General features: G+C 37.0%; 2 protein-coding genes across 8 annotated transcripts in view; one reads left to right on the top strand and one right to left on the bottom strand.

Moving 5' to 3' along the window:
• Positions 1 to 127: 127 nt before the first annotated feature.
• FASTKD2 (FAST kinase domains 2) lies at positions 128 to 17,563 on the bottom strand. Of its 5 annotated transcripts, none has more exons than XM_077154854.1 (12): positions 17,258 to 17,563; positions 16,048 to 16,883; positions 12,887 to 12,990; positions 12,071 to 12,179; positions 11,652 to 11,775; positions 11,266 to 11,405; positions 9,777 to 9,949; positions 4,928 to 5,091; positions 3,750 to 3,965; positions 3,252 to 3,339; positions 1,450 to 1,564; positions 128 to 329 (listed from the first exon to the last, which is right to left on the bottom strand). In XM_077154854.1, exons 2-12 carry the CDS (start codon positions 16,783 to 16,785, stop codon positions 222 to 224), a joined length of 2,079 nt encoding a protein of 692 aa, XP_077010969.1. In that variant the 5' UTR covers positions 16,786 to 16,883; positions 17,258 to 17,563; the 3' UTR covers positions 128 to 221. The 5 variants fall into 5 exon arrangements, with proteins under 5 accessions (XP_077010969.1, XP_077010971.1, XP_077010970.1 ...); XM_077154856.1 differs by having other exon boundaries at positions 3,255 to 3,339; positions 17,258 to 17,562; XM_077154855.1 differs by lacking the exon at positions 17,258 to 17,563 and adding an exon at positions 17,215 to 17,246.
• MDH1B (malate dehydrogenase 1B) overlaps positions 17,356 to 23,074 on the top strand; it is a 31,185-nt gene continuing 25,466 nt past the window's right edge. The window contains exon 1 of one of the 3 annotated variants that reach the window (XM_077154861.1): positions 17,356 to 17,672. In XM_077154861.1, coding sequence (XP_077010976.1) covers positions 17,595 to 17,672 — 78 coding nt within the window. In that variant the 5' untranslated portion in view covers positions 17,356 to 17,594. Of the gene's footprint in view, positions 17,781 to 23,074 lie in introns of all 3 variants that reach the window. The other 2 variants (XM_077154859.1, XM_077154860.1) reach the window with 2 other exon arrangements.

The raw sequence follows: 23,074 nt of genomic DNA, 5'->3' as shown, positions 1-23,074 counted from the left end.
ATATGGTCAGAAAAATGACCCTTCTGGAATTTTTTTCTGTAGAAAGTAACAATATTTCTTCCATTCTTAAAACTAATTTTAAAAGAAATGAAGCAACACTTTTTGTTACAGTGAGTTGCCAAGTGAATTCCATTGACTCTGACTTGTAGTCTTTATTAAATTAATTTTTACAAGTTCATCTTTTTAACATGAAAAGGTTGCTTTCTACTTTAATATGTGCCTTACACATTTACATCAGCAGGCAGAAGGGCTTCGGTTGAATAGATTTTAGTCTTCAAAAATGTGACCGCATCTTCCATCTCTAGTTTTTCAATCACCCAATTATTGACCTTACCAAAGAAAGAGGAAAATAATCAGTTTTACAAGATGATGATGACACATAAAATAAAAACTAGTTTAGAGATCCAAGCACAGTAAGGTAATATCAAACCAACTGCTTCTTATAAGCAAATATTACTTTATAATTACTTATATTTTGAAAGCCTGGGGTGGCCATGGTGGCTCAGCAGGCAGAGTTTACACCTGCCATGCCAGAGACCCAGGTTCTATTCCCAGTGCCCGTCCATGAGAAAAAAAAAAAAAAAAGCCTAACAGACTATGTGGTAGGGCTGAAGAAAGTTCTAATGGTGACTATTCTAAAAACATTAAAAATCCTCTAAATGTTTATAAAAATTTCTTTTTTCTAAGGAGAAGTTAGAGCATATATAGTAGCCAATATGAAATTTGAAGTCTTAAATCACAGTCCATTAAGAGAAAGGGGCCATATGAACTTCAGTAACCCATTCGTAATCCACTATTACACTATTTGGCATTATGGATACCAAAATACCACAGTGGGAGATTCAAATGTTTACTTTTCATGTAAAGTACAGAAACAAATGAGTGGCATTCAGCTAGATCCCAACACTAACATAAATAGAAATTATTTGTAAGTTTCTTGCTACATAGAGATATTTGGAGAGGCTGTTCAAGAAAAGTTACAGTAGGGCTCAGAATCAAAATAAAGCATAAGAGAGAAGAAGAAGAACCATCTTCTTTGAACCACTGAGCTTTCCCTGGAAATAAACATCCCTTAACAGCCTCATGGTGGCTCATGAGAACACTTCAGTTAGCATCTTGTCTTCTCTTGTACAAGGTAACATGGAAATAGGTATGGTTCCATGTGTCTTAAATTATATATATATTATTTAGTTTCTTTCTCTTAGCAAAAAGGATTTAAGATGATCAAGTATAACATGTAAAAAATCACCAGTAAATGATAACAATCAAGTTAGCAGCAGCCAAATCACATATCATATTTGTTCTTTTCCAAATAAAACAATTACTAAAACACTTCTAATAATGTTGACAATTCCTCTAGAATTCGAGTAATCAAGTTTAACCACAACATTCCTGGCAGCTGTTAGTATATTAGTAGCAGAAGAATATTTCATTGTACTTTTTTCTTACCAAGATCACATGAAAACCCATTACATTCAAATGCCGCATTTTCATAGCAAGGAATCCTCTCGGGTGGAAAGAATCCAAACAGTAAGCAGATCTAGGAACACATAGCACAGCTACTCTGAAAATGAAAATAAATGATACAAGAAAAGTTACTAATAAGATTACTGCTTACAATCTTGGTATGTTCCCACTTTTTGGAGATTGAACTCTTCACTGCTCACAGTCCTCACCATTCCTTATTGTCTTAGTCCTTCACTTCCTTTTCTTACTTGGCCACTGTAAGATATCCTAGTATATGAAGGCTACATTATAAGCCAAAAATCTTAAATAATGCTTTACACACAAGAGTTATCCTTCAGCCATCTTTACAGATGACCACATTTTTGATGAGGAAAATTTTCAGACATAAACATACCCATTTGAAGGTTTTTATTTGTACTGCAGATCTCTGATCTGACTATAGTTATCTGTACCATTGGTAGTAGTACTGGTGTATATAACACCAATTGTAAATGTTCTTCTTGCACATATTTTCTCCAGGAAGAACAGCATTTAAAAACCGGAACAGAGAGCCCAAATACAAAAAGAAAACCCTAAAAGCAAGACTGTTAAAAATGTGTCTGTAATAAAATGTGAATGGTGTACTTTGTTTTTTTCATTGTTTCTGTCCTTTTGGAAATATTAAATACACTGGGAGAAAAAAACAAACAAAAAACATGTGTGTTGTTACTGGCCTCCCTTATACTTGGCTGTTATTGTAGATAACATAAGAAAAATTTTACATTTTTTTAAGGCATACTCAGATTTCTCACTTCTCAGTCCTTAATGCTGAGAGTCACTATGTTATTTTATTATGCCAGAACAGTGGAGTGCCTGAGAAAGAAAATAATCTCTGAAAGGGGTCAGAGAGAAAACCCTTTCTGAGAGATAGGTAACATGGATAGGGAAGATAGCAGTTGAAAGTATATGACCAAGGAACAAGTTAGATGGATTAAAAAAAAGGACAGCCATTACAGAACTGCATATGAATGGAAAAGGATGGGGAGATAAAGGTTTACATTACTACAAAACTTTTTCTGTATCTCTCTCTATCATATCTATACACATATCCTATAGTGCAATAGGAAATATTAAGTTCCTTAGGGTTAGGATACAAGCCTGATTTATCTTTGCATGCCCCAAAAGCCCTAATTCACTCTTTCCACAATGGCTGACTGAACACAAGCTGTGTGCAATGATTATGTGATCTTACATACCTGCTTAAAAGGCAGGGCATTCTCTCATGACACAGCATCACATTTCTCCCAGACCCCCTATTTGTAGCATGAGTCAAGGAAATAACTTATAATTAACTTCAATATGCTTTGACCCACACACCATGGAGCATAAAGCTAAAGCTTCTCTACCTCTGGAAAGGTCTTGGTGGTACAACAAAATATTTACTGGGCATTCAGTTTTTGTAGAAGACTCAAGTCTTTATGGTCACTCTTTATAGTCACTAATATATTATCGTGCCAAAAGTTTACACTGCAATGATACTTTCAGTTACATTAACACCTCTTTATTGAACTGTTTCATTACAAAATGGAATAGAGAAAATATTAGCTATATCATTAAATGGCCCAACTCTAGTCCACTGTGCCCACATTAATACCTAATGAGTAGATTAATGGATGAGAAATCTCTTAGTGTATTAGGAGTTCCACACAAACATAAGATCTTAGAATTATTACTGCTATTTAATACAAAGTATTTTAAAATTAGGACTTAAATCCAGAAAGCCCAGCAAATGAGTATATACAAGCAACCTTTGAATATCTGCAGAAGAGACCACATCTGTGTCCGAAAATGGAAACAGTTGACTCCTGTTGGTATCCATTCTGATTTCAAAATCTGAAAGAAAAGAAATGATATTAATTTTTCAAGCACTGTTCAAAATGATTTTGTTTTAAAATATATGTACTACTACTACCAATAATGACAGTGGCTACAATATATGGGAGCTTACTATGTGCCAGACACACTTGTCTGTGAATCATACATGTATAATTTTATCTTCCTGTAAGGTGAATACTATTATTATTGCCATTTTACAGATAAGGAAACTGAGGCTGGGGCATATGATCACAGTGCTAATAAGGTGCAGAACATGAATCCAAATCAGGCAATCCAACTCCAGAGACAATGTTCTTAACTACTAAACACCTAATCTTTTGTCGGAAGGAAAAAAAATTAAAATAATTTCTATAATAATTATAAAAAATGTATAATTTTATAAAGGAAAATCACATGAAGTCTCATACCAATATAATAATTATGCGGCAACTGTACATTTTTTGAAAAGTATCCTTCACCTCCCAGAATTCTGCTCAGCACCTCTTCAACCTTTGCATTTGGATATAACGGTGCTGATGGCTGCTGTGGCAGGGATATGTCTATGGATTTGTGATAAGGAGTATCATCAAGTTCCAGACAAGTATCCAAGATATGAAGCTTGTAAACATTCCGTTCCACATCACCTAAAAAAAAAATATATATATATATAAATAATGCACACATATACATACGTACACACATAGATAAAGCTAAGACAAAATATTAATGCCACACTTACAAAACTATATTAACGCATCGATATTTCTTATCAGGAGGAATCTCTAGTCTCCCTAATTTCCATAGTGTCTAGATCAAAGCCCTTACTTATACTGTTTTAAAGTTTAAAATATCTTAAGAGATGATTCAGCCTAAACTCCTCAAAGCATAAGAAATACCTAGGAATGTTAAAAGGCCTCATGAATAATTAAAGGCAAACTTGGGATTAGCTCTCCAGCTCACTTAACTCCTGTTCAAGACTGTTTCCCCTACATTAGACTTCTTGAAAACTCAGCACATGATGTTGATTGTTCATAATTCAATTCTGGAATTTCATAACACAATTTTTAAAAAATATTAATTATTTCTATTCTCAGACATATCATCAAATATATGTCCTGTAATTGCTTTTCCCTTGCTAAATGTTAAAGATCAAAATTCAATAATTAATTTGGTTCAAAGAGTAAATAAATCCATTAATGTACTAACTATATGCTTTCTTGATCTAATAGTCACAAGTGACCAAGTGCTTATAGCTATAAAAGTTGGCTTAAGTTAGCTTCTAAGTGTGACATGTAATGATTAGGAAATGAAAACACCTCCAGATCAAGACATAAGGACCAACTTTAACATTTAGTCTTTGTCACTAAAGTGTAAATAAAAGCATCAATGATGTTTTCCTTATCCCTTCCTTCTATTATGTCTGATCTGTGATTAAAGTAGGGTCCACAGATTAGCGGTTTGAAGCACTGACCCCATAACTTCACCATTATCAATCCTTTCCTTGGTTACATGCTGTAACTAACACCACACCGAATCCCTATTCAGATACAGAAGGTAGCTAGTGGTAGTGCCTAGTTTTGGATCCCATTAGGCACCAGAATCCTACCTGATGTCAGCAGCTCACTGATGATGTCTTTTTGGAGAAGTTGATTAACAAGGGCCAGGGGTAAATGATTCATTAAGCAAAATGAGTACACAGCATTCAACAAGTTTTCAGAAGGTATCTGGTGAAGACAACCAGTCAGAGCATCGGCCATAACATCAAGGAACCTTCAAAGGAACAAAGAAAGACCAGTTTCCAAATATAAATAGAAGACATTGTCATGGTAGAGCTGATGAACTACCCTAGAACCAGTGGCTTTAAGGAGGCCAAAGAAAGGCAGATAAGAACATCAGACTGCAAATAGCCACATATCATTCAGGATGGGCGGCTATCTCATAATAAGAGCACAGGCTCAAGAAACATTGGCCACTGCTATATGTTCTCCTGGGGCAAATGCTTTACAGGCTTTAATTCATTTAATTCCCATCACAATTCTGTGGTATAGTCATTATTATCCTCATGATAAACATGAGTAAATAAGCTCAAAAAGGTTGAGTCACCTGTCCAAGGGCACAGTCAGAAAGCAGCAGAAAGAGCACTAGAACCCAAAACAGACTCCACAGTCCATCCTTTTTAACTATTATACTAGATTTTTATCATAAAGATATTTAAAAGGTCTGGGACACCCTCATAATTTTATAAACAATTAAAATTTTTTAGTTATCAATACTTTGCATTAAAAAGAACTTCAAGCCTGGTCCTACCATCCAGAGCTAGTAGTACATAGTATAACAAAGTAGTTAAAATATAGAGGAAAAGAGGAAATTTTATTAAGTAAGGTCATGTACCCACAGTGATACACCTAGTAAACAGCACAGATATCCTTTGAACCTAGGTCGATCTGACTCCCACGGAATATGCTTTTTATCATTATGTTAGGAAAAATAAAAAGACATATAAATAAAGTACTGTAACAGTGCAGAGGAAGGAAAGTAGAGTAGCTTTGGGATAAGTAGAATTTCAATGGGTGGAAAAGACAGGAAACGGGAAGGTCATCTGAAGCTGAACAGAGAAATGGAACCCTGAAAGTGCATAACAGTCTGTGAGCAGTAGTGAGTAACTAATGAGGCTAAGGCACAGAACAGTGAGTCTGAAGGCAAAGTCCTTACTACTGATGAGACCACAAAGGAAAATGTTTGAGAAAAACAGGTAGGCTGCAGTAGATAGAACTGGAGAAGTTACAATGGATGGAAAGAATGTAACAGAACCGAAAGACAACAGTGAGATAGTCCTTACTAAATAGCTAACTGATTGAATTTGCTGTATGTAGCAGGAAAGGGCAGGGTTGCAGATGACTAAATTTGGAGCCTGTGTGGCAATCACCTCTTCACTCTTCTTGCATCCCACTCCTTTACTAAACCTTAGGTTTCAGTTACACCAAACTATTTGTTTTTGCCTACATGTACTCTGTTGTTTCTTTCTTCCATGCCATGCTTAGTCACTCTGCTCAGATTTTCTTCCCTTCTTCCCTTCATTTGCCTAACTCCTATCTATCCATCTTTTAAGATAAGCTCAGGCACCGTCTCCTCCAGGCAGTATGCCCTGACTTCTACCCTAACCCTCCACTTCACCAGGCTAGGTTAAGTATCCCTTTTCTGTCTCTGTATATCGTACATAAAATCCTATCATTTCAGCTTTCAGGCTGTTTTTAATTACCAATTAATATGTCTACCTTACCCATTACACAGAATCTTCTTAGCAAGAACGACTGTGTCTTATTTGTTCCAAGTACCCAGGTGCTTAAGTTTTGTGTAGTTTACTGACTACACAAATAAACAGATGAAGAATACAGAAGGAGGAGTGTGTTAGTGAAAATGGATGAGTCAAGAATAATGAGCTGGAAGGGATACAGACTGCATCAGGGCTGATAGTAAAAATTCAGAAATGGATAGCTAAATACTATCTGATTGTAGCACACTAATGTAAGTACACTGAATGAGGCTGAATGTGAGAACGATAGAGGGAGAAGGGCTGGGGCACATATGAAACTAAAAGGAAAGACAGATGATAAAGACTGAGATGGAATAATTTAGGAATGCCTAGAGTGTACAACAATGGTGACTAAATGTACAAGTTAAAAAAGGTTTTTGCATGAGGAAGAACAAAAGAATGTCAGTATTGCAGGGTGTTGAAAATAGATAGTCATCCATATTTTAAAACTTCAACTTCTGTGTGAGACTAAAGGGAGAAATGTTTATTTGGGGCAAAATTTATATTTTAAATAGTGCATATCCTAATTTAATTTGCATGGTCATTTTAAGTGAACACCGTAAGTACATGGAACCTTGAATAGGGCATGAGATTTCGTTAGTTTGTCCAGGTTAGTGTGATGCCCTGATAAATCCAAGAGTAATTTGAATAGTGAATAAGGAAGTATTTGCACAAAATAGTAATAATAATAATGAGCTGACCCCTACATGGGACATGACGGTGAGGGGTGACAGTCTCCCTGACATGGAACATGACTCTCAGGGATAAGCCTGTCATTGGCCTTAAGGGACTGACAACGCTTTCCTGACCAAAAGGGGGAAAGGAAATGTAACAAAATAAGGTCTCAGTGACTAAGAGAGTTCAAATAGAGTCAAGAGGCTATTCTGGAAGCTACTCTTATGCAAGCTTCAGCTAAATACTTCTAATTGAAACGGTTTGCCAAACCCAAACAACAACATTCCTGTTAACCCTAAAGAACACCTAAGGCTCTATCTGAAATTCTACAAAAGTTTTATGCACCAAGTTTACTTTCCAGGAATCTATAACCTCTAGATGGTTCCTAAGCCACATAAGTCCTGAAATCCAAAAGGGTCAGCCCCTCCAAGGACATCAACTAATTCCTTCCCTCTATCCTATATTGCTGACATCCCTTTTCAACATGCAAAAGCTAGAACGGGCATAGTCTAAATATTCCCAAAAATTGGCAGAAGGATCAAAGGAGAAGCAGGAGTTATAACAGAGGAGACAGGATTTAACCAATGAGTACGACTGCTGAATGAGCAGACAGAAGGAAGAAACAGAAATTGCAGAAGTGTAACCCATACCAAATTTTGAAATCTGTTCCATAATTGTTTGTATAAATGTACTTTGAAATTTATTGCTTTTTTGTATATATGTTATATTTCATAATAAAAAATATTGAAAAAAAAGAAAAGAATAATGAGGTGAGTTACAGAATTACTGCACTTCAGATTTGGGGGTGTACACAATCCTGTGCAACCCACCTAGACTGAGGTAATAGCTCAGAAGCATGCTAACGACCAGTCATGACAACTAAAACGTCCTCAAACAGCCAAATATCCCCTCAAAGATGAAATGACTTGTGGTTGAGAATCACTGGCCGAGATGAAAAAAGAAGAATGACAAAAGGTTACAATGTTCATGATTCCCCACCTTTATGCCACTAGGTTAATGTTAGCTTGTTATCTCCCCCTTATTTCCAATATGACAATTTTATTGGACCAAGATCTCTCTTAAGCTGGTTGGGGTGAGTTGAAAATCTCCTTAACCACTCAGTATTTGATCTCTTATTCCCATGGAACCCTTGGGCTGTTCTCAGAGCTCTAATGGACACTAAGGTTGACAGTATTCATCTAGAAAGTACAGGAGGCAGATGGGAGTTAGGCTTATAAGAAAACCAAGCCAGAGAAGTACAGGAAGGTTAAATATTGAAGACATTTTTCAACCTTGATTACACACCTATTCTGTGACCATAGAGTTTTCCAATTGAGTGGTAGAGAAAGACTTGCTGACAAATAAGTATACCTACATAGTCAAGAGATTTATACAGATATAGCAAACACAGGCGCTGACAGAGACAATTAAGGAAGGTACAGGAAATGGAACTCAAGTTGAGTCTTATAGAAGGAATATCAGTTCAGTGAAGAGTACAGTAAGCAGCTGATTTTTAGTTTGCCCAGCACCACTTCTTTGATGAACCATCCCAAAGGGATGGGCATATGGCCCAAACTCAGCCAATTAGATTCTTTCTTTTGGAAATGTGAATCTTAAGTGAAGACCACGGGGATAGAAGATAGTTAGATTCAATCCTTTGATGGCAAAGAGGTAGCTTGTGAATTCCTGCCACTGAGACCCAAAGAACTGCCCTGCTTTGTCCTTTCAAGATCTCTGTGACCTACACTCTAATTTTTAAAAAATCTAATAATTATATAGTGTTTACTATGTGCTAGGCATTGTTTTAAGAACTTGCTAGGAAATTGCATTTTAATCCTTGTAACAACCCAATGTGATTAGAAATAGCAATTATCTCTAATTAAATAGATGAAGAAACTGAGGCACAAGGATAAGTAACTTGCCAAAAGTCAAACAGCTAATGAATGGCAGAGCTAGGATTCAAACCTAAGTAAGCCATCTCCACATTCTGTTTTTAACTATTCTTCTAACAAATGACACTTCACATACTTTTCTATTCTAATGAACCCAACTGTTACAGAAAAGATGTCCTAGATGGAAGGTATGAAAGAGCATGGCATATCTGAGGAACAGCTGTATTTAATGATAGAAATGTACGGTTATGTTTAAAATGAGAAGAGTAGAAAGTAATAGCTTAGAAATAAATGAATACTTAAGATCAACACTGAACTATGAATTCAGAAGCTGAGGGAATAAACTGGGAAAGTTTGGAATGAAAACTCTCATGCTACATTAACAAATATATCATAAACCCACAGTAAGACCAGCAAGAGCAAAACTGAAATAAAATTCTGCTTCAGAATTTAAGGAATCCTACTCATGGCTCTGGGTTTGTCCACTTTTGATAATTCACTGAGTTTCTGATTTGTGATCTTTTCTGTAAATATGTTATGCAGCAATAAAAAAGAAAAAAATAACAAGTACATACTCTTTGTTCTGGCATTTGTGGAAGTGATTGAGAGAAGAATATACATGAAGAATAGAGAGAACGCTTTTCATGTTTAAGGATTTGGGTTCATCCACTACTTTCTCCATAACCAAGTCCATCAATTCAACAGGTCGAAAGCCAAAATTTTCAAGTAAAATGAGAAGAAAGAGAACCTTAAAAAAAGAGAATTGAAGGAAAAATGTTTTAATAGGATAATAAACAATTTCTTTTTTTTTTTTTTTTGGCTTGTGCAGGCACCAGGAATTGAACCCGGGTCTCCAGCATGGCAGGAGAGAACTCTGCTGAGACACCGTGGCCCACCGAGTAACTTCTTTTTAAATCTCAAAAAATTTTAACAGCAACAGAACTGTCCTGATCAACAAAATATTCCCTAAAAAGGAACAATTTACTTTCTCCTCACAAAATCTGTTCCATTAATAAGCGATCTCTTTTTATAAGCTGAGAAAAGAGCATTCAATAGTTTCCATATTTCCCTTTAATTTAAAAATAAATCTTTTCCTATATGCTTTTCCTACAACAGAGCTTTAGCTTTATATTTATATTCCTTTAAATATACCTTTTCTGAAGTTCTTCCAACACCAATTTAATATTGAACTGTTTTCCCCCAAATCTAGATACTTTTTATATTCTACTATATAACTAAAAAATTTCTACGTTCAATGTCACTTTCTATAAATGAAAATGGAACTAAAATATTATAATAAAAATAAACTTTCCAGTTTACTTCCCATTTCCCTCATGGGTCCTCCCACTTAAAAGTATTATTTCTCTTTCCAAAATCAATTTCCATAGTAAACGCAATAGTCACTATGGTCCCCAAAGTCTAGAGATTGATCATGTTTATCATCTACTTCATTGAAAAGGTTTTTACCAGCTGCTTCATTTAGATATTCTTATCATTAATACAGTCCCTGAATTCAAAGGCCTTTACTCTGGAGGAAACAAGCAAACTTTCCAGGAACAGAAAATAGATATGATCATTAGGCAGTAACATTTTATTCTTCAAAAAGCATAAGCCTGTCATATCACACAACTTCATTATTTTAAATTAGTCTAAATCTAACAAAGAAAAGGTGGAAATGCAGAAATGATACTATATATCTAACCAAAGTAACACACAACCTTCTGAAAACCAACAGAAGAGCAAACTTTTCACTATATAATATTTTTCAAATAGAAAACTGGTCAAGAGATTGACTAATATATTAACAAGTAACCCTTAAACAGAATTAATAAGGAGTGAATTTTTCAAAAGTCAATTTAGAAAAGCTGAAATATGGGAAATATGTATTTATGCACAATTTTTCTGTAATCCCACAACTTCCCTAATACAAAGGGAAGTCAAGTTAGCACTGGAATACTTTTGGTACCTTAACTTCTATAAAGCTCATATGGCAAAACCTGGAATGATATGAATTCATGTCCTTCTTGAAAGTCTCTGAGGCTTATTCTGAATTAACATACTCACTTGTTTCAATTTCCAGATGTCAAAAGTTGTAGCCACATAATCTGCTATTCCCTTGAAGAGATCTACATTATGGTATCGGAGGTCTTTGCAGGACTGCAACATGCTGATCAATATCTTAAAAGGACACCCATGGATATTATCTTTAAAAATGAGTTAAATAAGCAAAAATTACCAGATGGATTTAACTGTAAGATTCAAGATGCTTGATACTTTTATTTCTATAGAAAAATGGCATATTTTTAAGAAGGCTGGAGGCAAAAATAAAATTTAGATGTGACTGTATCATTAGCTATTTCTCACACAAAAACAAAGTTTTTAAAACAAACAAGTACAATCCAAAACAATACGTCAGATTCTGTAAATCACTAAGGAAAAATCCCCCTTACCTATAACCATTTTACTGCATTCATTCAGGAGTATAACAGAACGGTGATTCATGGCAGCTAGTACCTCAAACATGCGCTGGCTATTCAAAACAGAAAATTTGTCTAATTCCCTCAAGGCTTTCATCTAAAGAAAAACAAACTTAAATTTAATTTATCATTTGTAGCAAAATAAATTAAACTTTTATTTTTTTAAATAAAAGGGTAAAGTTTAAGCAAAATGATTCAGATATACACATAAATACTCGTAAATATTTATACGTACAGAAGAATATACATCTACTTCCATTTCACATATACAAAGCCAAACCCAAAGCCCAACTATATCATTATAAAAAACTGACTTTAGGAAGCAATAGCAGAGCACAAGAAATATCATTCTCAAATCTCAACCACTAAAGGAAATTCAAAAGGTGTTTAACCTCTAGTTTCCTCTTAAGAGCAACAGGTGCATCTTTTCCAATACATTTCATCATGGTTTGCAATGTGAAGACATGTTCTATTTTCCAAACGTGTTGATCTACTAGAATCCTGTCATAAAACACAATAAATATCATAATCCTAGAATCTCTGAACCAGAGGAGAAATTATAAAAGTACATTTGATCCTGCTCTTATTTCTTACAGACAAGGACTAAGAAACCCACAGAAATGAAGTGATCTACCTGTTTCCAAGAAAATATAAATAGTGAAGGATCCAGAACCAATAGTACTACCTCCTCCTAGATTATTCTGGTGTCTTTATTAATGAACAAATCACATCAAGTGATTACAGTAAGAAAATTTAATGTAAAGTCAATGAAAACAGAAATTAAACATTATTCTCATTGACATAAGACCAATGGCATTAATTTTATAAATTATAAAACTCAAGTTCCTTGTCAAACTGTGCCACTGTCATGTAACTCCCAGACAGTGCCCAAATAACCTTTAGAAATCTAATATAAATGTCAATTTGCCCTCTATCTATATCAGCAGCATGTTTTATGATAAATTAATTTAGATTTCCATGTTACACCTTTTTTACAGACTCTAAAAGGATTATTTTTAGCTTTACTTGATAAAGGGTCAGGATTTTAAGTTTAATAAGGTATTATAAACTCTAACTACCAGCAAAATTCCCACCTACTCACATCCCACCCCCTCACCAAAATGAATTCAGCTGTCATCTCCATTATTTATTTCCCACATTAGAGAAACAGAGAAAACCACATGAAGAAAGCATAAGAGAGTTCTCACCGCAACGCTGCTCGAAGAACATCTACATTTTTGCATGGCTCCATTACCTCTAAAGCAGTTGACAGAACTGAAAGACATTTTTCATCAAATTCATTGATACGCCCCTATTGAAATAGAATTACAAAATTATTACAGGTGATAAACTCATAGACTAACTTGCCAAAAAAATACCAATGATCTGACGCTTTCAATTTAAGAATTAAGTATCAAACCAACAATTCACAATAAACAGCATCTTTGGGAAATAAGATATCATACTAGTAAGTTTTCCAAATAACTGATACTCATTCTTTTATGCATCAATACATTTTTACATATACCATATCACTGAAAATCCATTTGCTATTGATTCTAATCCTCGGCTTCTGAAATAACTGTAACAAACTTTTTTATTTTTTAAAGCTCTTCTTAGGACTCAAGTCAACATGAAAATGACAAAAAGTACAGTAGTATTTAAAGACCCTTAGATGGCTATGCCATTACAATTTCCCTATATTCTCACCTAGGTCTCAAGTTATGCTGCCATGCTTTACCATCACTACCTCGGACTGAAGTCTGGGAAGCCTTAGGCTCTACAGATTCTTACTTCAGGTAGGTCCCTTGGGTGAGATACTAATTTAAACTTCAAAAATGTCAGTGGATGTAATTCGGAAAGTGAATAGTAACACGGCTTACCTAGTGCTCTACAATTTAGTTACAACTACAACATACACTTGGCCAGAATAGCTGCGATTAAACATGGTGAAATGTAGGCTGAAAGACATAAACTATTTTGTTAAAATGACATGACTAATAAGCCACAAAGTCTCAAGTCAGAACCAAATGATGATAAAAAATGGATATGGCTAGAAGATAAAAAAGGTTTCATTACCATGGGAGGGTTTCCACAACAATTAATAGCATTCCATCAATAACTGCTTTAAAAGCAAAGACAATTTAGCTATGTATCTGAAGGGCAAATTCACTGATGGCACATTCTCTTTTCATCTGTAGCTAAAAAGTCTTCACAACATTCCAATCCTAAATACAGATGAATTCTGACTCCAATATCCACTGTTCATAAACCACACCAATGCAGATGCTATAATGATGGGAAAACTTGTCCAAAAGCTAGTAGTGACCACATAAAGCAACTTACTATAATCACTTTTAAATAACTATGTAACAAACAAATATACAGTCTACCCAACACATGCAGGTATTCTGTAATTTAAACATAGACATTCTCACACATAAAAGAAAAATTAGTTCTTGGTTGATGAGAAATGAGAATGACAGTAATGTTGTGAAGTTAAAAACTTTCATAGAGCTAGCTATAAACCCAATCTTTGTATTTTATAACTAGACTGAACATACGTCATCTTCAGGAAATTCTTATCTTTTAAAAAATTATTTAATTATCATCACTGAGTTTAGAAATCTATTGATGTGTCCGCTCTTAAAACATAAATGATTACTTAAATGAGATAACCCTTTCTTCATCACATCTGGCACCATTTCCATGACATCAATCTGGACATCACACCTCCCTGCCTTCACCTTTGTTTGAACCTAAAAGTGGCCCCTTCCAACCAATTTTACTCTTCCTGCCAATCCATCTTCTTCTCATTCAGGGGTCTAAAGTACAAATTTAAGTATGTTGATCTTCAATGGGTTCCCATTACCCACAGCCTAAGTCCAAACTCTGCAGCCAAGCATAACAGGCTCTTTTATGATACAGCCCCTATTTACCATCCTCACATCTTGCCACTGCACTGCCTCATCCTTCCTTCTTGACTACCACATACACAACTCAAGACCTCTCCATTTCCTGAACATACACACGCACACACAACCCCATAATCTGTATCTCAGTCACACCAAACTATCCTTCAGTTCTCCAGCTTGTTAAACTTTTGCTCTGGGATGCTGCACATGCAATCCTTTCTGTTCGAAACACCATCGCTTTCATTATCAATACTTTCACAAACTGTTGGTTATCCGATGGACTCGGCTTAGACATCATCTCCTACTGGGTCTAAACCCCATTTCTATCATGGACTAGGTGTGAATTCACTCAGCAATTATTTATCAAGTACCTACAAACAGTGATACAAACAGATGTGACTTTAAGCAAATTATTTAAGCTCCTTAAGTATCAGCTTTGCAATTAATGAAAGTAAAAATACCTACTTTAAAAAGGCTATACTGAACATTACAGAACACAATTATGTATTCAAACTGGATCTTGTATCCTATTCTCCCCAACTCCTCTTCCCGTCATCGAAGTCTTCTCCTGACTAGGTTGGACACTCCTGTTACATAATCTCATAAGGCTATGTTCTTCTTTACTCTGAAAGCTCCACGAGGCCAGTATTTTGTTCACAGTTGTTCTTCCTTAGGGGTCTACACTGCCTGAAACACAGTAAATGTATGACTCATTCAATGAATGTTGTTTACTATTACTTTTGTAATTGTCTGCCTCTCTAGATTATAAACTTCCTAAGAGAAGGAACCTATCTTTCAAACTTTTTACTCTGTAACTCATGTTGGTAGAAGCACACCACTAATTTCCTATAAATCTTAAAGTCTAAGGAAAACACAATAAAGACACAGATAGTCTGAATCTCAGCTCTGCAACTCACTAGTCTTAGCTAAATTATTTAATCTCCTTGAGTCTCAGTTTCTTCATCCGCAATATCAACCTTGTAGGGCTGTTGACAGGATTAAATAAGATTATATGAGTAAAAGGCCTAGGTATTCAATTCGTATTAGTTCCCTTCCCTCTCTCCTTCCTTCAACTCTACAGCTTTGCCTTGTTTATCTTGCTTCTCTCCTCATTTTAGCCTCTTCACTACTATGTAACTCTGGGAAAGGAAAATGGGGGAGGTACTCTTAAAAATAAATTTCCACAGCAAAAAAGGAAAGACCTACCTAATTTAAGGTCCCTGAATCATGTAGCATATGATTCAGAAATAAGTACAAATGAAACCCCCATTCTGTTGATAGTCTCTTTTTTTTTGGTGCATGGTCTGGAAATCAAACCTGGGTCTCCCGCACGAAAGGCAAGCATTCTACCACTGAACTGACAGTCTTTTTAAGGAAGCTATATCTCCACTTCCCCTCATTATTTTCAGACATGCTAACCTGAGTAAAAGTAAGTTTAATTCTTTTCATTTTACCTGGATAACCCTCAACAAAGTCTGTATCAAAAGAGTGTTCTGAGGGATTCCAAGTTTCACTATAGCATGAAAACTGAACAGCAGGTCGTCACAGCGCATGATTTTGGCTTCTCTCATCATTTGTTCACACAGCCGGCTAAATGCAGGATGGCTAAACATCAGTTGTTTTTCAAAGCGCTCCTGGCCATCAGACATCTTTTTGGCAATTGTCCACATTGCTGAAAAATAGTTACTACTAGGAAATGTAGGTGCTTTGGAAAATGTATCTAACACATCACTCAGGGAATTACATGTCTGAGACAGTTTTATATAGGTGACAGGGGTTGGTTTTGTTTCCTTAGCAAGATCTTCATTGAACACTTCATGATGAAAGTTTATTTTCTTCAACCCATTATCTGATGTGCCATCAGAAACAAGAGAATGTTTTGAGTCAAAGGACAGTCTTCTAGGACGAGGTGATCTGTCAACTGTAGGGGTGGGTACAGTGCTTATGCTCTTCGTCTGAAGACCATCATCTTCTGATTTAAAAAGTAATGCATCCTGAAACAGATATCTAATACCTGGTTGCATTCCATTATCAAGGTCATGTAAGAGAAGGTTTCTTGGGTGCCAGTCTGGATGAGCAATTTTTGATCTGCAAAATCGCAAAGGATCTAGCCTGACAGTTCTCCTGCTTGTTAGAACCAAAGTACTGAACTGTCTGAGGTTCCATAAAAAAAAACCTGTTTTGTTACTCATTTTGCTAGCCACAGAAACACTTTTAAATAGCTTTAACGTTGTCAACAGGAAACGAAAGTTGCTTCTAACAGGGAAAGAGAACACATGCCACCGTTTTCCTATAAGAGAGTTATAAAAGAATTAAAAATTAAAGGAAAACTTTACCTTAAATAAATGAAATACACTTAACAAGGACTAAAATGGGAACCTATTTCACCATAAAAGGTTTAGATTAAAATGCCAAAACTATTTTACCAATACAGGCTTCCTCCGTTTCTATTACCAAGCTAATAGGGACTCGGGCAAGGGAGGATTCAGAAACAATGATGCTCGCATGGGAGCTTGGCCAGCCGCCTAGCCCGCAGTACCACTGTCAAGAGCCCGTTCTTCCGGAGCTGGAAATCAGTATTAACCCCCTCCCTAAAATTAGTGCCGGGCGATTCCTAAGACCTTTCTCCTTAGCGGAAGCAATCCACGCTCGTCCTCTACTCACCTCAGGTCAGAACCTCACAGTTACGGGAATCCCTGGTAGAGTTCCCATGAACAATGAGTATCGCGAGATTCTACGGATTCCTTCATCGGTCAAAAAGTGTATGCTCGCGCAAGTTGGAGATGGTTTATTTAAACAATAGTATTACTAGTTTTCTTGGATGCAGAGATATGGACAAGAGAGATAACTGAGCTCACAAATGGGAAAAAGAACTATATGTCTATGAATGTGCCCATCGTAACCCCTTCAACTCATTACTTTCCACAACCAACTTCTCTCCCGCCGAACTTCAGCCCCCGCGCTCAGCTTTAGAGTGCGCCTGCGCCCCGCCTGCGCTGGTATGGTTGCTTGGAAACCGCAAGGCCAAAGTCCGTGCCTTTGGGTTTCGGCTGAGGAATGGCCAAATTTGTGCTCGCTGGTGAGTGCTCCCCGTGTCCGTCTTCAGATTGCGCAAAACATCTACAACAGCTCACCTCTCATGGCCTTTTGGCAGTTATCTTAACTGGCTTCCATTTTTGCAACTCCAGTATGTACACAGACCACTTTATGCTTTCACATGTATCTGTTCAAAGATATTTTTTAGACTGTGACTGTGTGCCAAGCACTGCTGGGCACTGGGGATACAACAAGACATAGCCCCAGCCTTGGAGGGGCTTTCACTCTCATGGGGTTCAGAAACATGTGAACAAATAATTTTGATCCAATGTTATTAGTGCAACAAGGGTTACGTGCACAGGTCTCTGGGAGCATAGATGAAAGGCACCTTATTCTGGTGGGGTGGGGGGTGTTGTAGGAGCTGGGTTGTGAAGGTTTGGGATGCGGAAGGCCATTCCAAACACCCTGGAAGCCTTATGACCTAATGGAAGCTCTGGATATGGGGGGCAGTGACAGGATCTGGGGCTAAAAGTAGAACAGGGGCCAGATCTTGCACCTCACCTGCACCAAGCAAAGGAGTTTGAATTGTATCTTGAAAGCAGTGGGGAATATTCTAAGCTGGAGAGTAGACTTAATGGATTTGCATTTTAGGAAGCCCCCCTTCGCGCCAATGGGGAGGATGGACTGGGAGTGCAAGACTGGCAGTGATGAGACCAGTAAAGAGGCTGTTACTAAAATAGGCCACTGAACCTGCCTCCTACCTTCCTGAGCAAGTTTCTTGAAAGAGTAGCCTACCGTGCAACTAAGTGAATGAAACTTAAGGACAGTTTGTTGAATGAAGTGGCAGAAACAAGAAGACAAATATTATCATGCCCCACTTATATGGACTAACTATAATATACAAACTCAGAGAATGGTTTAATAAGTTGGGATCTATTGTAAAGGGTCCTAGATAATAAGTTCTTAACAGCAGTCACATATATTTAGGAATTGTAACTGATATTTCTAAATTCTGAGATACTGAGCTATTTGTATATAACCTGGTCATTGCCTGAAACTTCAGGTATTTTGTGACACCTTAGACTCAGAGTTAGAGCCCTAAAGCTATAAAAGTCAGCATTACCCCATTCAGCAACCGTTTAAAAAGTGAAAAAGTGATCAGACTTCATCTAGTGATATGAATGACACTGATCTGGATAGGACTAAGGTGAATCAGAATACTGGGTAAAGGATGACATGGCCCATATTTTCAAACTTCAACCTCTGTGCGAGATCAAAGGGGGATTTATATGGTGCAAAATTCATATTTTGGGGAGCACGTTATCTAATTTAACTTGTATGTCCAGTTTACTTGAACACCATAAGTACACCGTAAGTACATGGAATCTTGAATAGGGTGTGAGATCTTGTTGGTTTGTACAGGTTAGTGTGATGTCATGATATATCCCAGAATAATTTGGGCAGAGAATAAAAAAGCATTTGCAAAGTCCCCTTTGCAGACTGGGGAGAAAGGAGGAAATATTCAACTTCACTATCTGGGGAATCCCTGATATTCTTGTAAGCAGTGTGGGCACCCAATTCAATAGACTGAGCCCTTGATCTTGGGGCTCACCCCTATGAAGCTTACTCCTGCAAAGGAAAAGCTAATCTTACTGATAATTATGCTTAAGAGTCACCCCAGGAGAGCCTCTTTTGTTGCTCAGATGTGACCTCTCTCACTAAGCCAACTTGGCAGGTGAACTCACTGCCCTCCCCCCACTGCTACGTGGGACATGATTCCCAAGGATGTAAATCTCCCTGGCCATGTGGGACAAGGCCTCCCAGGGTTGAACTGGGACCTGATATCATCAGAATGAGAAAGTCTTTTTGACCAAAACAGGGAAGAGAGAAATGAGACAAAATAAAGTCTCAGTGACTGAGAAATTTCAAAGTCAGGAGGTTATCCTGGAGGTTATTTTATGCATTATATAGATATCCCATTTATGGTATATTGGAGTGGCTGGAGGGAAGTAACTGAAACTATTGAACTGTGTTCCAAAAGCTTTGATTCTTGAAGAGGACTGTATAAGTGTATAGCTTTTACAGTGGGACTGTGTGATTGTGAAAACCTTGTGTCTGATGAGTTAAAAATAAGAATAATAATAAAGATAAGAAATAAATATTAAGGGGAGATAAAGCATAAAAATTGGGTAGATTGAAATACTGTGGGTCAATGAGAGGGAGGGGTAAGGAATATGGGATGTATGAGTTCTTTTTTTTCTTTTTATTTCTGTTTCTGGAGTGATGCAAATGTTATAAAAATGATCATGGTCACATGATCCACAGCTATGTGATGATATTGTGAGTCATCGATTGTATAATATGGTAGAATTGTACATGTGTGGCTATTTCTCAATAAAAATATTTTTTTAAAAGGTAGCTTGCTTGCCTGTCTCTAGTTCCTTGTTCCACTTTAGTATGGTGTCTCCTTCTGTCTCCTTGCAAAACTGCCCTCACCAAGTCACCAAAGACTTCAGCCCTTTTTTCATTTTGCTTCTTTGATGAATTGACCACAATAGATGTCTCCCATCTACCTAAAAATCTATTTCCTTTGCTTCTTTGTTCATTCAGATAATATTTGTTGACTGACTGTGTGCTGGGAACATAGTGATAAACATAACAAAGACTGTTGTATATCTAACAGTGGAAGGACAGGGTATTATGGGAACTAAAATATCTTATTTAGTCAGGTCAGGCTTCCCAGAAGGAGTAATTTTTTTAAGTAGAGACCTGACAATGAGAAAGATTTACCCAGAAGAGTGGAAGAGTCATGGAGAAAAGCAATTTAGGCCTGCGTGGCAGGCAGTGGGGTTGGAGAGTAGAGAGCCTAGTTTGGTGATGATTGCAAGTACACAATAGGCATAACATTAAAGTAAGCTTAGTTGACTGGAGCGAAATGTTCAAGGAAGAGAGTGTCACAAGCTGAGACCAGGGTTATAGATTTTTGTAAGCTATGTTCAGTAGTTTAGAACCTATCCAGAGTACACGGAAGTTTTTTAGAAGGGAAGTACATACTCAAATTTGCATTTTATCTGACTATTATGGCTGAACTATGGGAGAGAAAGATTGGATATGAAGAGACAATTAGAAGACTGTTGCTGTAGTCCAGGAATGATATAGTGGTTGCCTGACCTAGGGTGGTGGGCAATAGAAATGAAGAGAATTGGTAACATATTAACATATTAGGGAGACAGATCTATAGGACTAGATATCTAATTGAGTGGAGGAGGGCAGGTAAGGAAGAGAAAAGAGTTAACAATGATTCTCAAATAGTGGTTTGGATAACTGATAGATAGTGATATCACCCAGGTCAAGAAGAACATAGAAGAAGGAACATATTCTGAGGAAGAGGAGTGGTAAAATTCCTCAGAGAACTGCTGAGTGCTCAGAAGGAGAGGGAGAAATACAGAGGGGTTGTAGGCATGTAGATAAAGAGGTAGGTCTGAACTGGAAATACAGATTGATGGTTGAAATCAAGGAGGTAGAGGAAATTGGCCAGAGAGAATGTGTAGAAGGAGATAAGATGACTTGTGGAATCCTAACTTTTTAACGAATGAATAAAGGAATAGGAACCTACCAAGTAAGGTGAAGAGAGGCCAAAGAGATAAGAGGAAAACTTTGAGAATGCCCCACCACAGAGGGGTGTTTCAAAAGATTGGAAAGGTGCAATAGTGACAACTGCCACCAAGATCAACAGGAAAAGGATTTTATGACATGGAGGTCCTGGGGTACCTTCTAGAAAATTTTATGAAAAGCCAGATCATGTTGGACTAGTCAATAAGTGCCAGAGAAGATCTGGGGATGACAAATATAGAGAACTCTTCGAAGAAGTTTGACTAGAAAAGGGAAGGTAAAAGGCAGTAGCTAAAGGGGGAAAGTGGAGGACAGGAGAAACTTAAGTATTTCTTAAACATGAAGGAAAGGGGCCATTAGAGGCAGAATATTTCTACAGAGGGGAAATTCAATTTAGCAGTGTTCCTGGGAAAGCAGAAGAGAGTGGGATTCAAAGCCCAAGCTGTGGGAATAGATCTAGACTGGAGGTAGAACTCCTCTTCCATTGAACAAGAGAAAAGAAGAAAAAGATGAGTCAAAATGCAGACAGGCTTGCAGATGTGATGGCAGATGATTAGAGGACTTCTCAACTGCCTTTTTGTTTTATTTAGCTTTTGTAAAGTAGAAAATGAGATTGTCTGTTGTTTTGTAATAGGAGAGATGTTAGGGAGAGGAAAGAGGCTTCAAAGAAGTGGACAAACTGAAATAGTCATTGTGGAGAACAGAAGAGAATACTGACAAGAGAAGCAGGAATCTCCAGGTAAGGTTAAGGGCCCCAGTTGAGGCTGGTAACCATGAATTTATTGACTTTACGGTGATACCTCTCTGCTTGGTTCACCATGTTTTTCAGTGGTGCCTAGTAGCTAGGATTTAGGCACAGGAAAGACAGATTATTGGATTGTTCCAGGGTAAGGTACTTTATCAGGCTGATTTGCCAGAGGAACAGTGGGACTAAATAACAATTCATGAGTGAAAGAGTGGTTTAAAGGGACAAACCATGAATTTGAACTAGACAGGGAAGAGGCTGATGGACAGAGGGATGTTGAGGGGCAAGGATAGCCTTGAAGTCTCCATAAGACTGATGAACTGGTAATTGGGAGTAACTGAGGAAGAATGTTCCAGAGAAAGTCCTGCTCTTGCCCTCTGTCCTTCCCACTCTGGAGAGGCACAACCGTATCCAATATGGCGGCTTTAACTACCTGTGTTCGTGACTGCAAATTCTATGTCTTAAGCCCTTTCATGGCACCTGAACTTTAGACGTATATATCCAGCTACCTGCTGATCATACCCACTTAAATATATTACAGAGACCTCCAATGGTGGGTTGATTTAGACCTGCTTATCTAAAATTAAACTTCTCATTCATGACTTCATTCAGGTGAGTGCAGGATCATCTACCCAAGCCAGAAAATAAGTGCTATTCAGGCTCCTCTCTCTCAACTTCTCCCTCAACTTCTTTCTTCCTCTCAACTCCGTGCCACAGATATCAAATCAAACGTGATTTTACCACCACTCTTCCCTTGACACCTTACCTTTTAGTGGCTCTTAATGAGTAGCCTCTTAGAGAAAATGAGGTCTAGTATAGTCCTGGGAGAGGAAATATTCTATTTTTTTCCTTTCCACATAAGATTACTTAAGGTTCTGATCTCCTATGAAAATTATTTTATTTTTATTAAAAATAGTAAAAATAGGCGGGCCATGGTGGCTCAGCAGGCAAGAATGCTTGCCTGCCATGCCAGAGGACCCAGGTTCGATTCCTGGTGCCTGCCCATGTAAAAAAAAAAAAAAAAAAAAGTAAAAATGAAAAGTTAATGTGACTGAATGAGTATATTCTAACTATATGTCATAAGCTTA

This window comes from Tamandua tetradactyla, chromosome 3, assembly GCF_023851605.1.
Source record: "Tamandua tetradactyla isolate mTamTet1 chromosome 3, mTamTet1.pri, whole genome shotgun sequence".
Taxonomy (NCBI): Eukaryota; Metazoa; Chordata; class Mammalia; order Pilosa; family Myrmecophagidae; genus Tamandua; species Tamandua tetradactyla.
The sequence above is the reverse complement of the archived record's forward strand: the minus strand, read 5'-3'. Positions and strand labels throughout refer to the sequence as shown.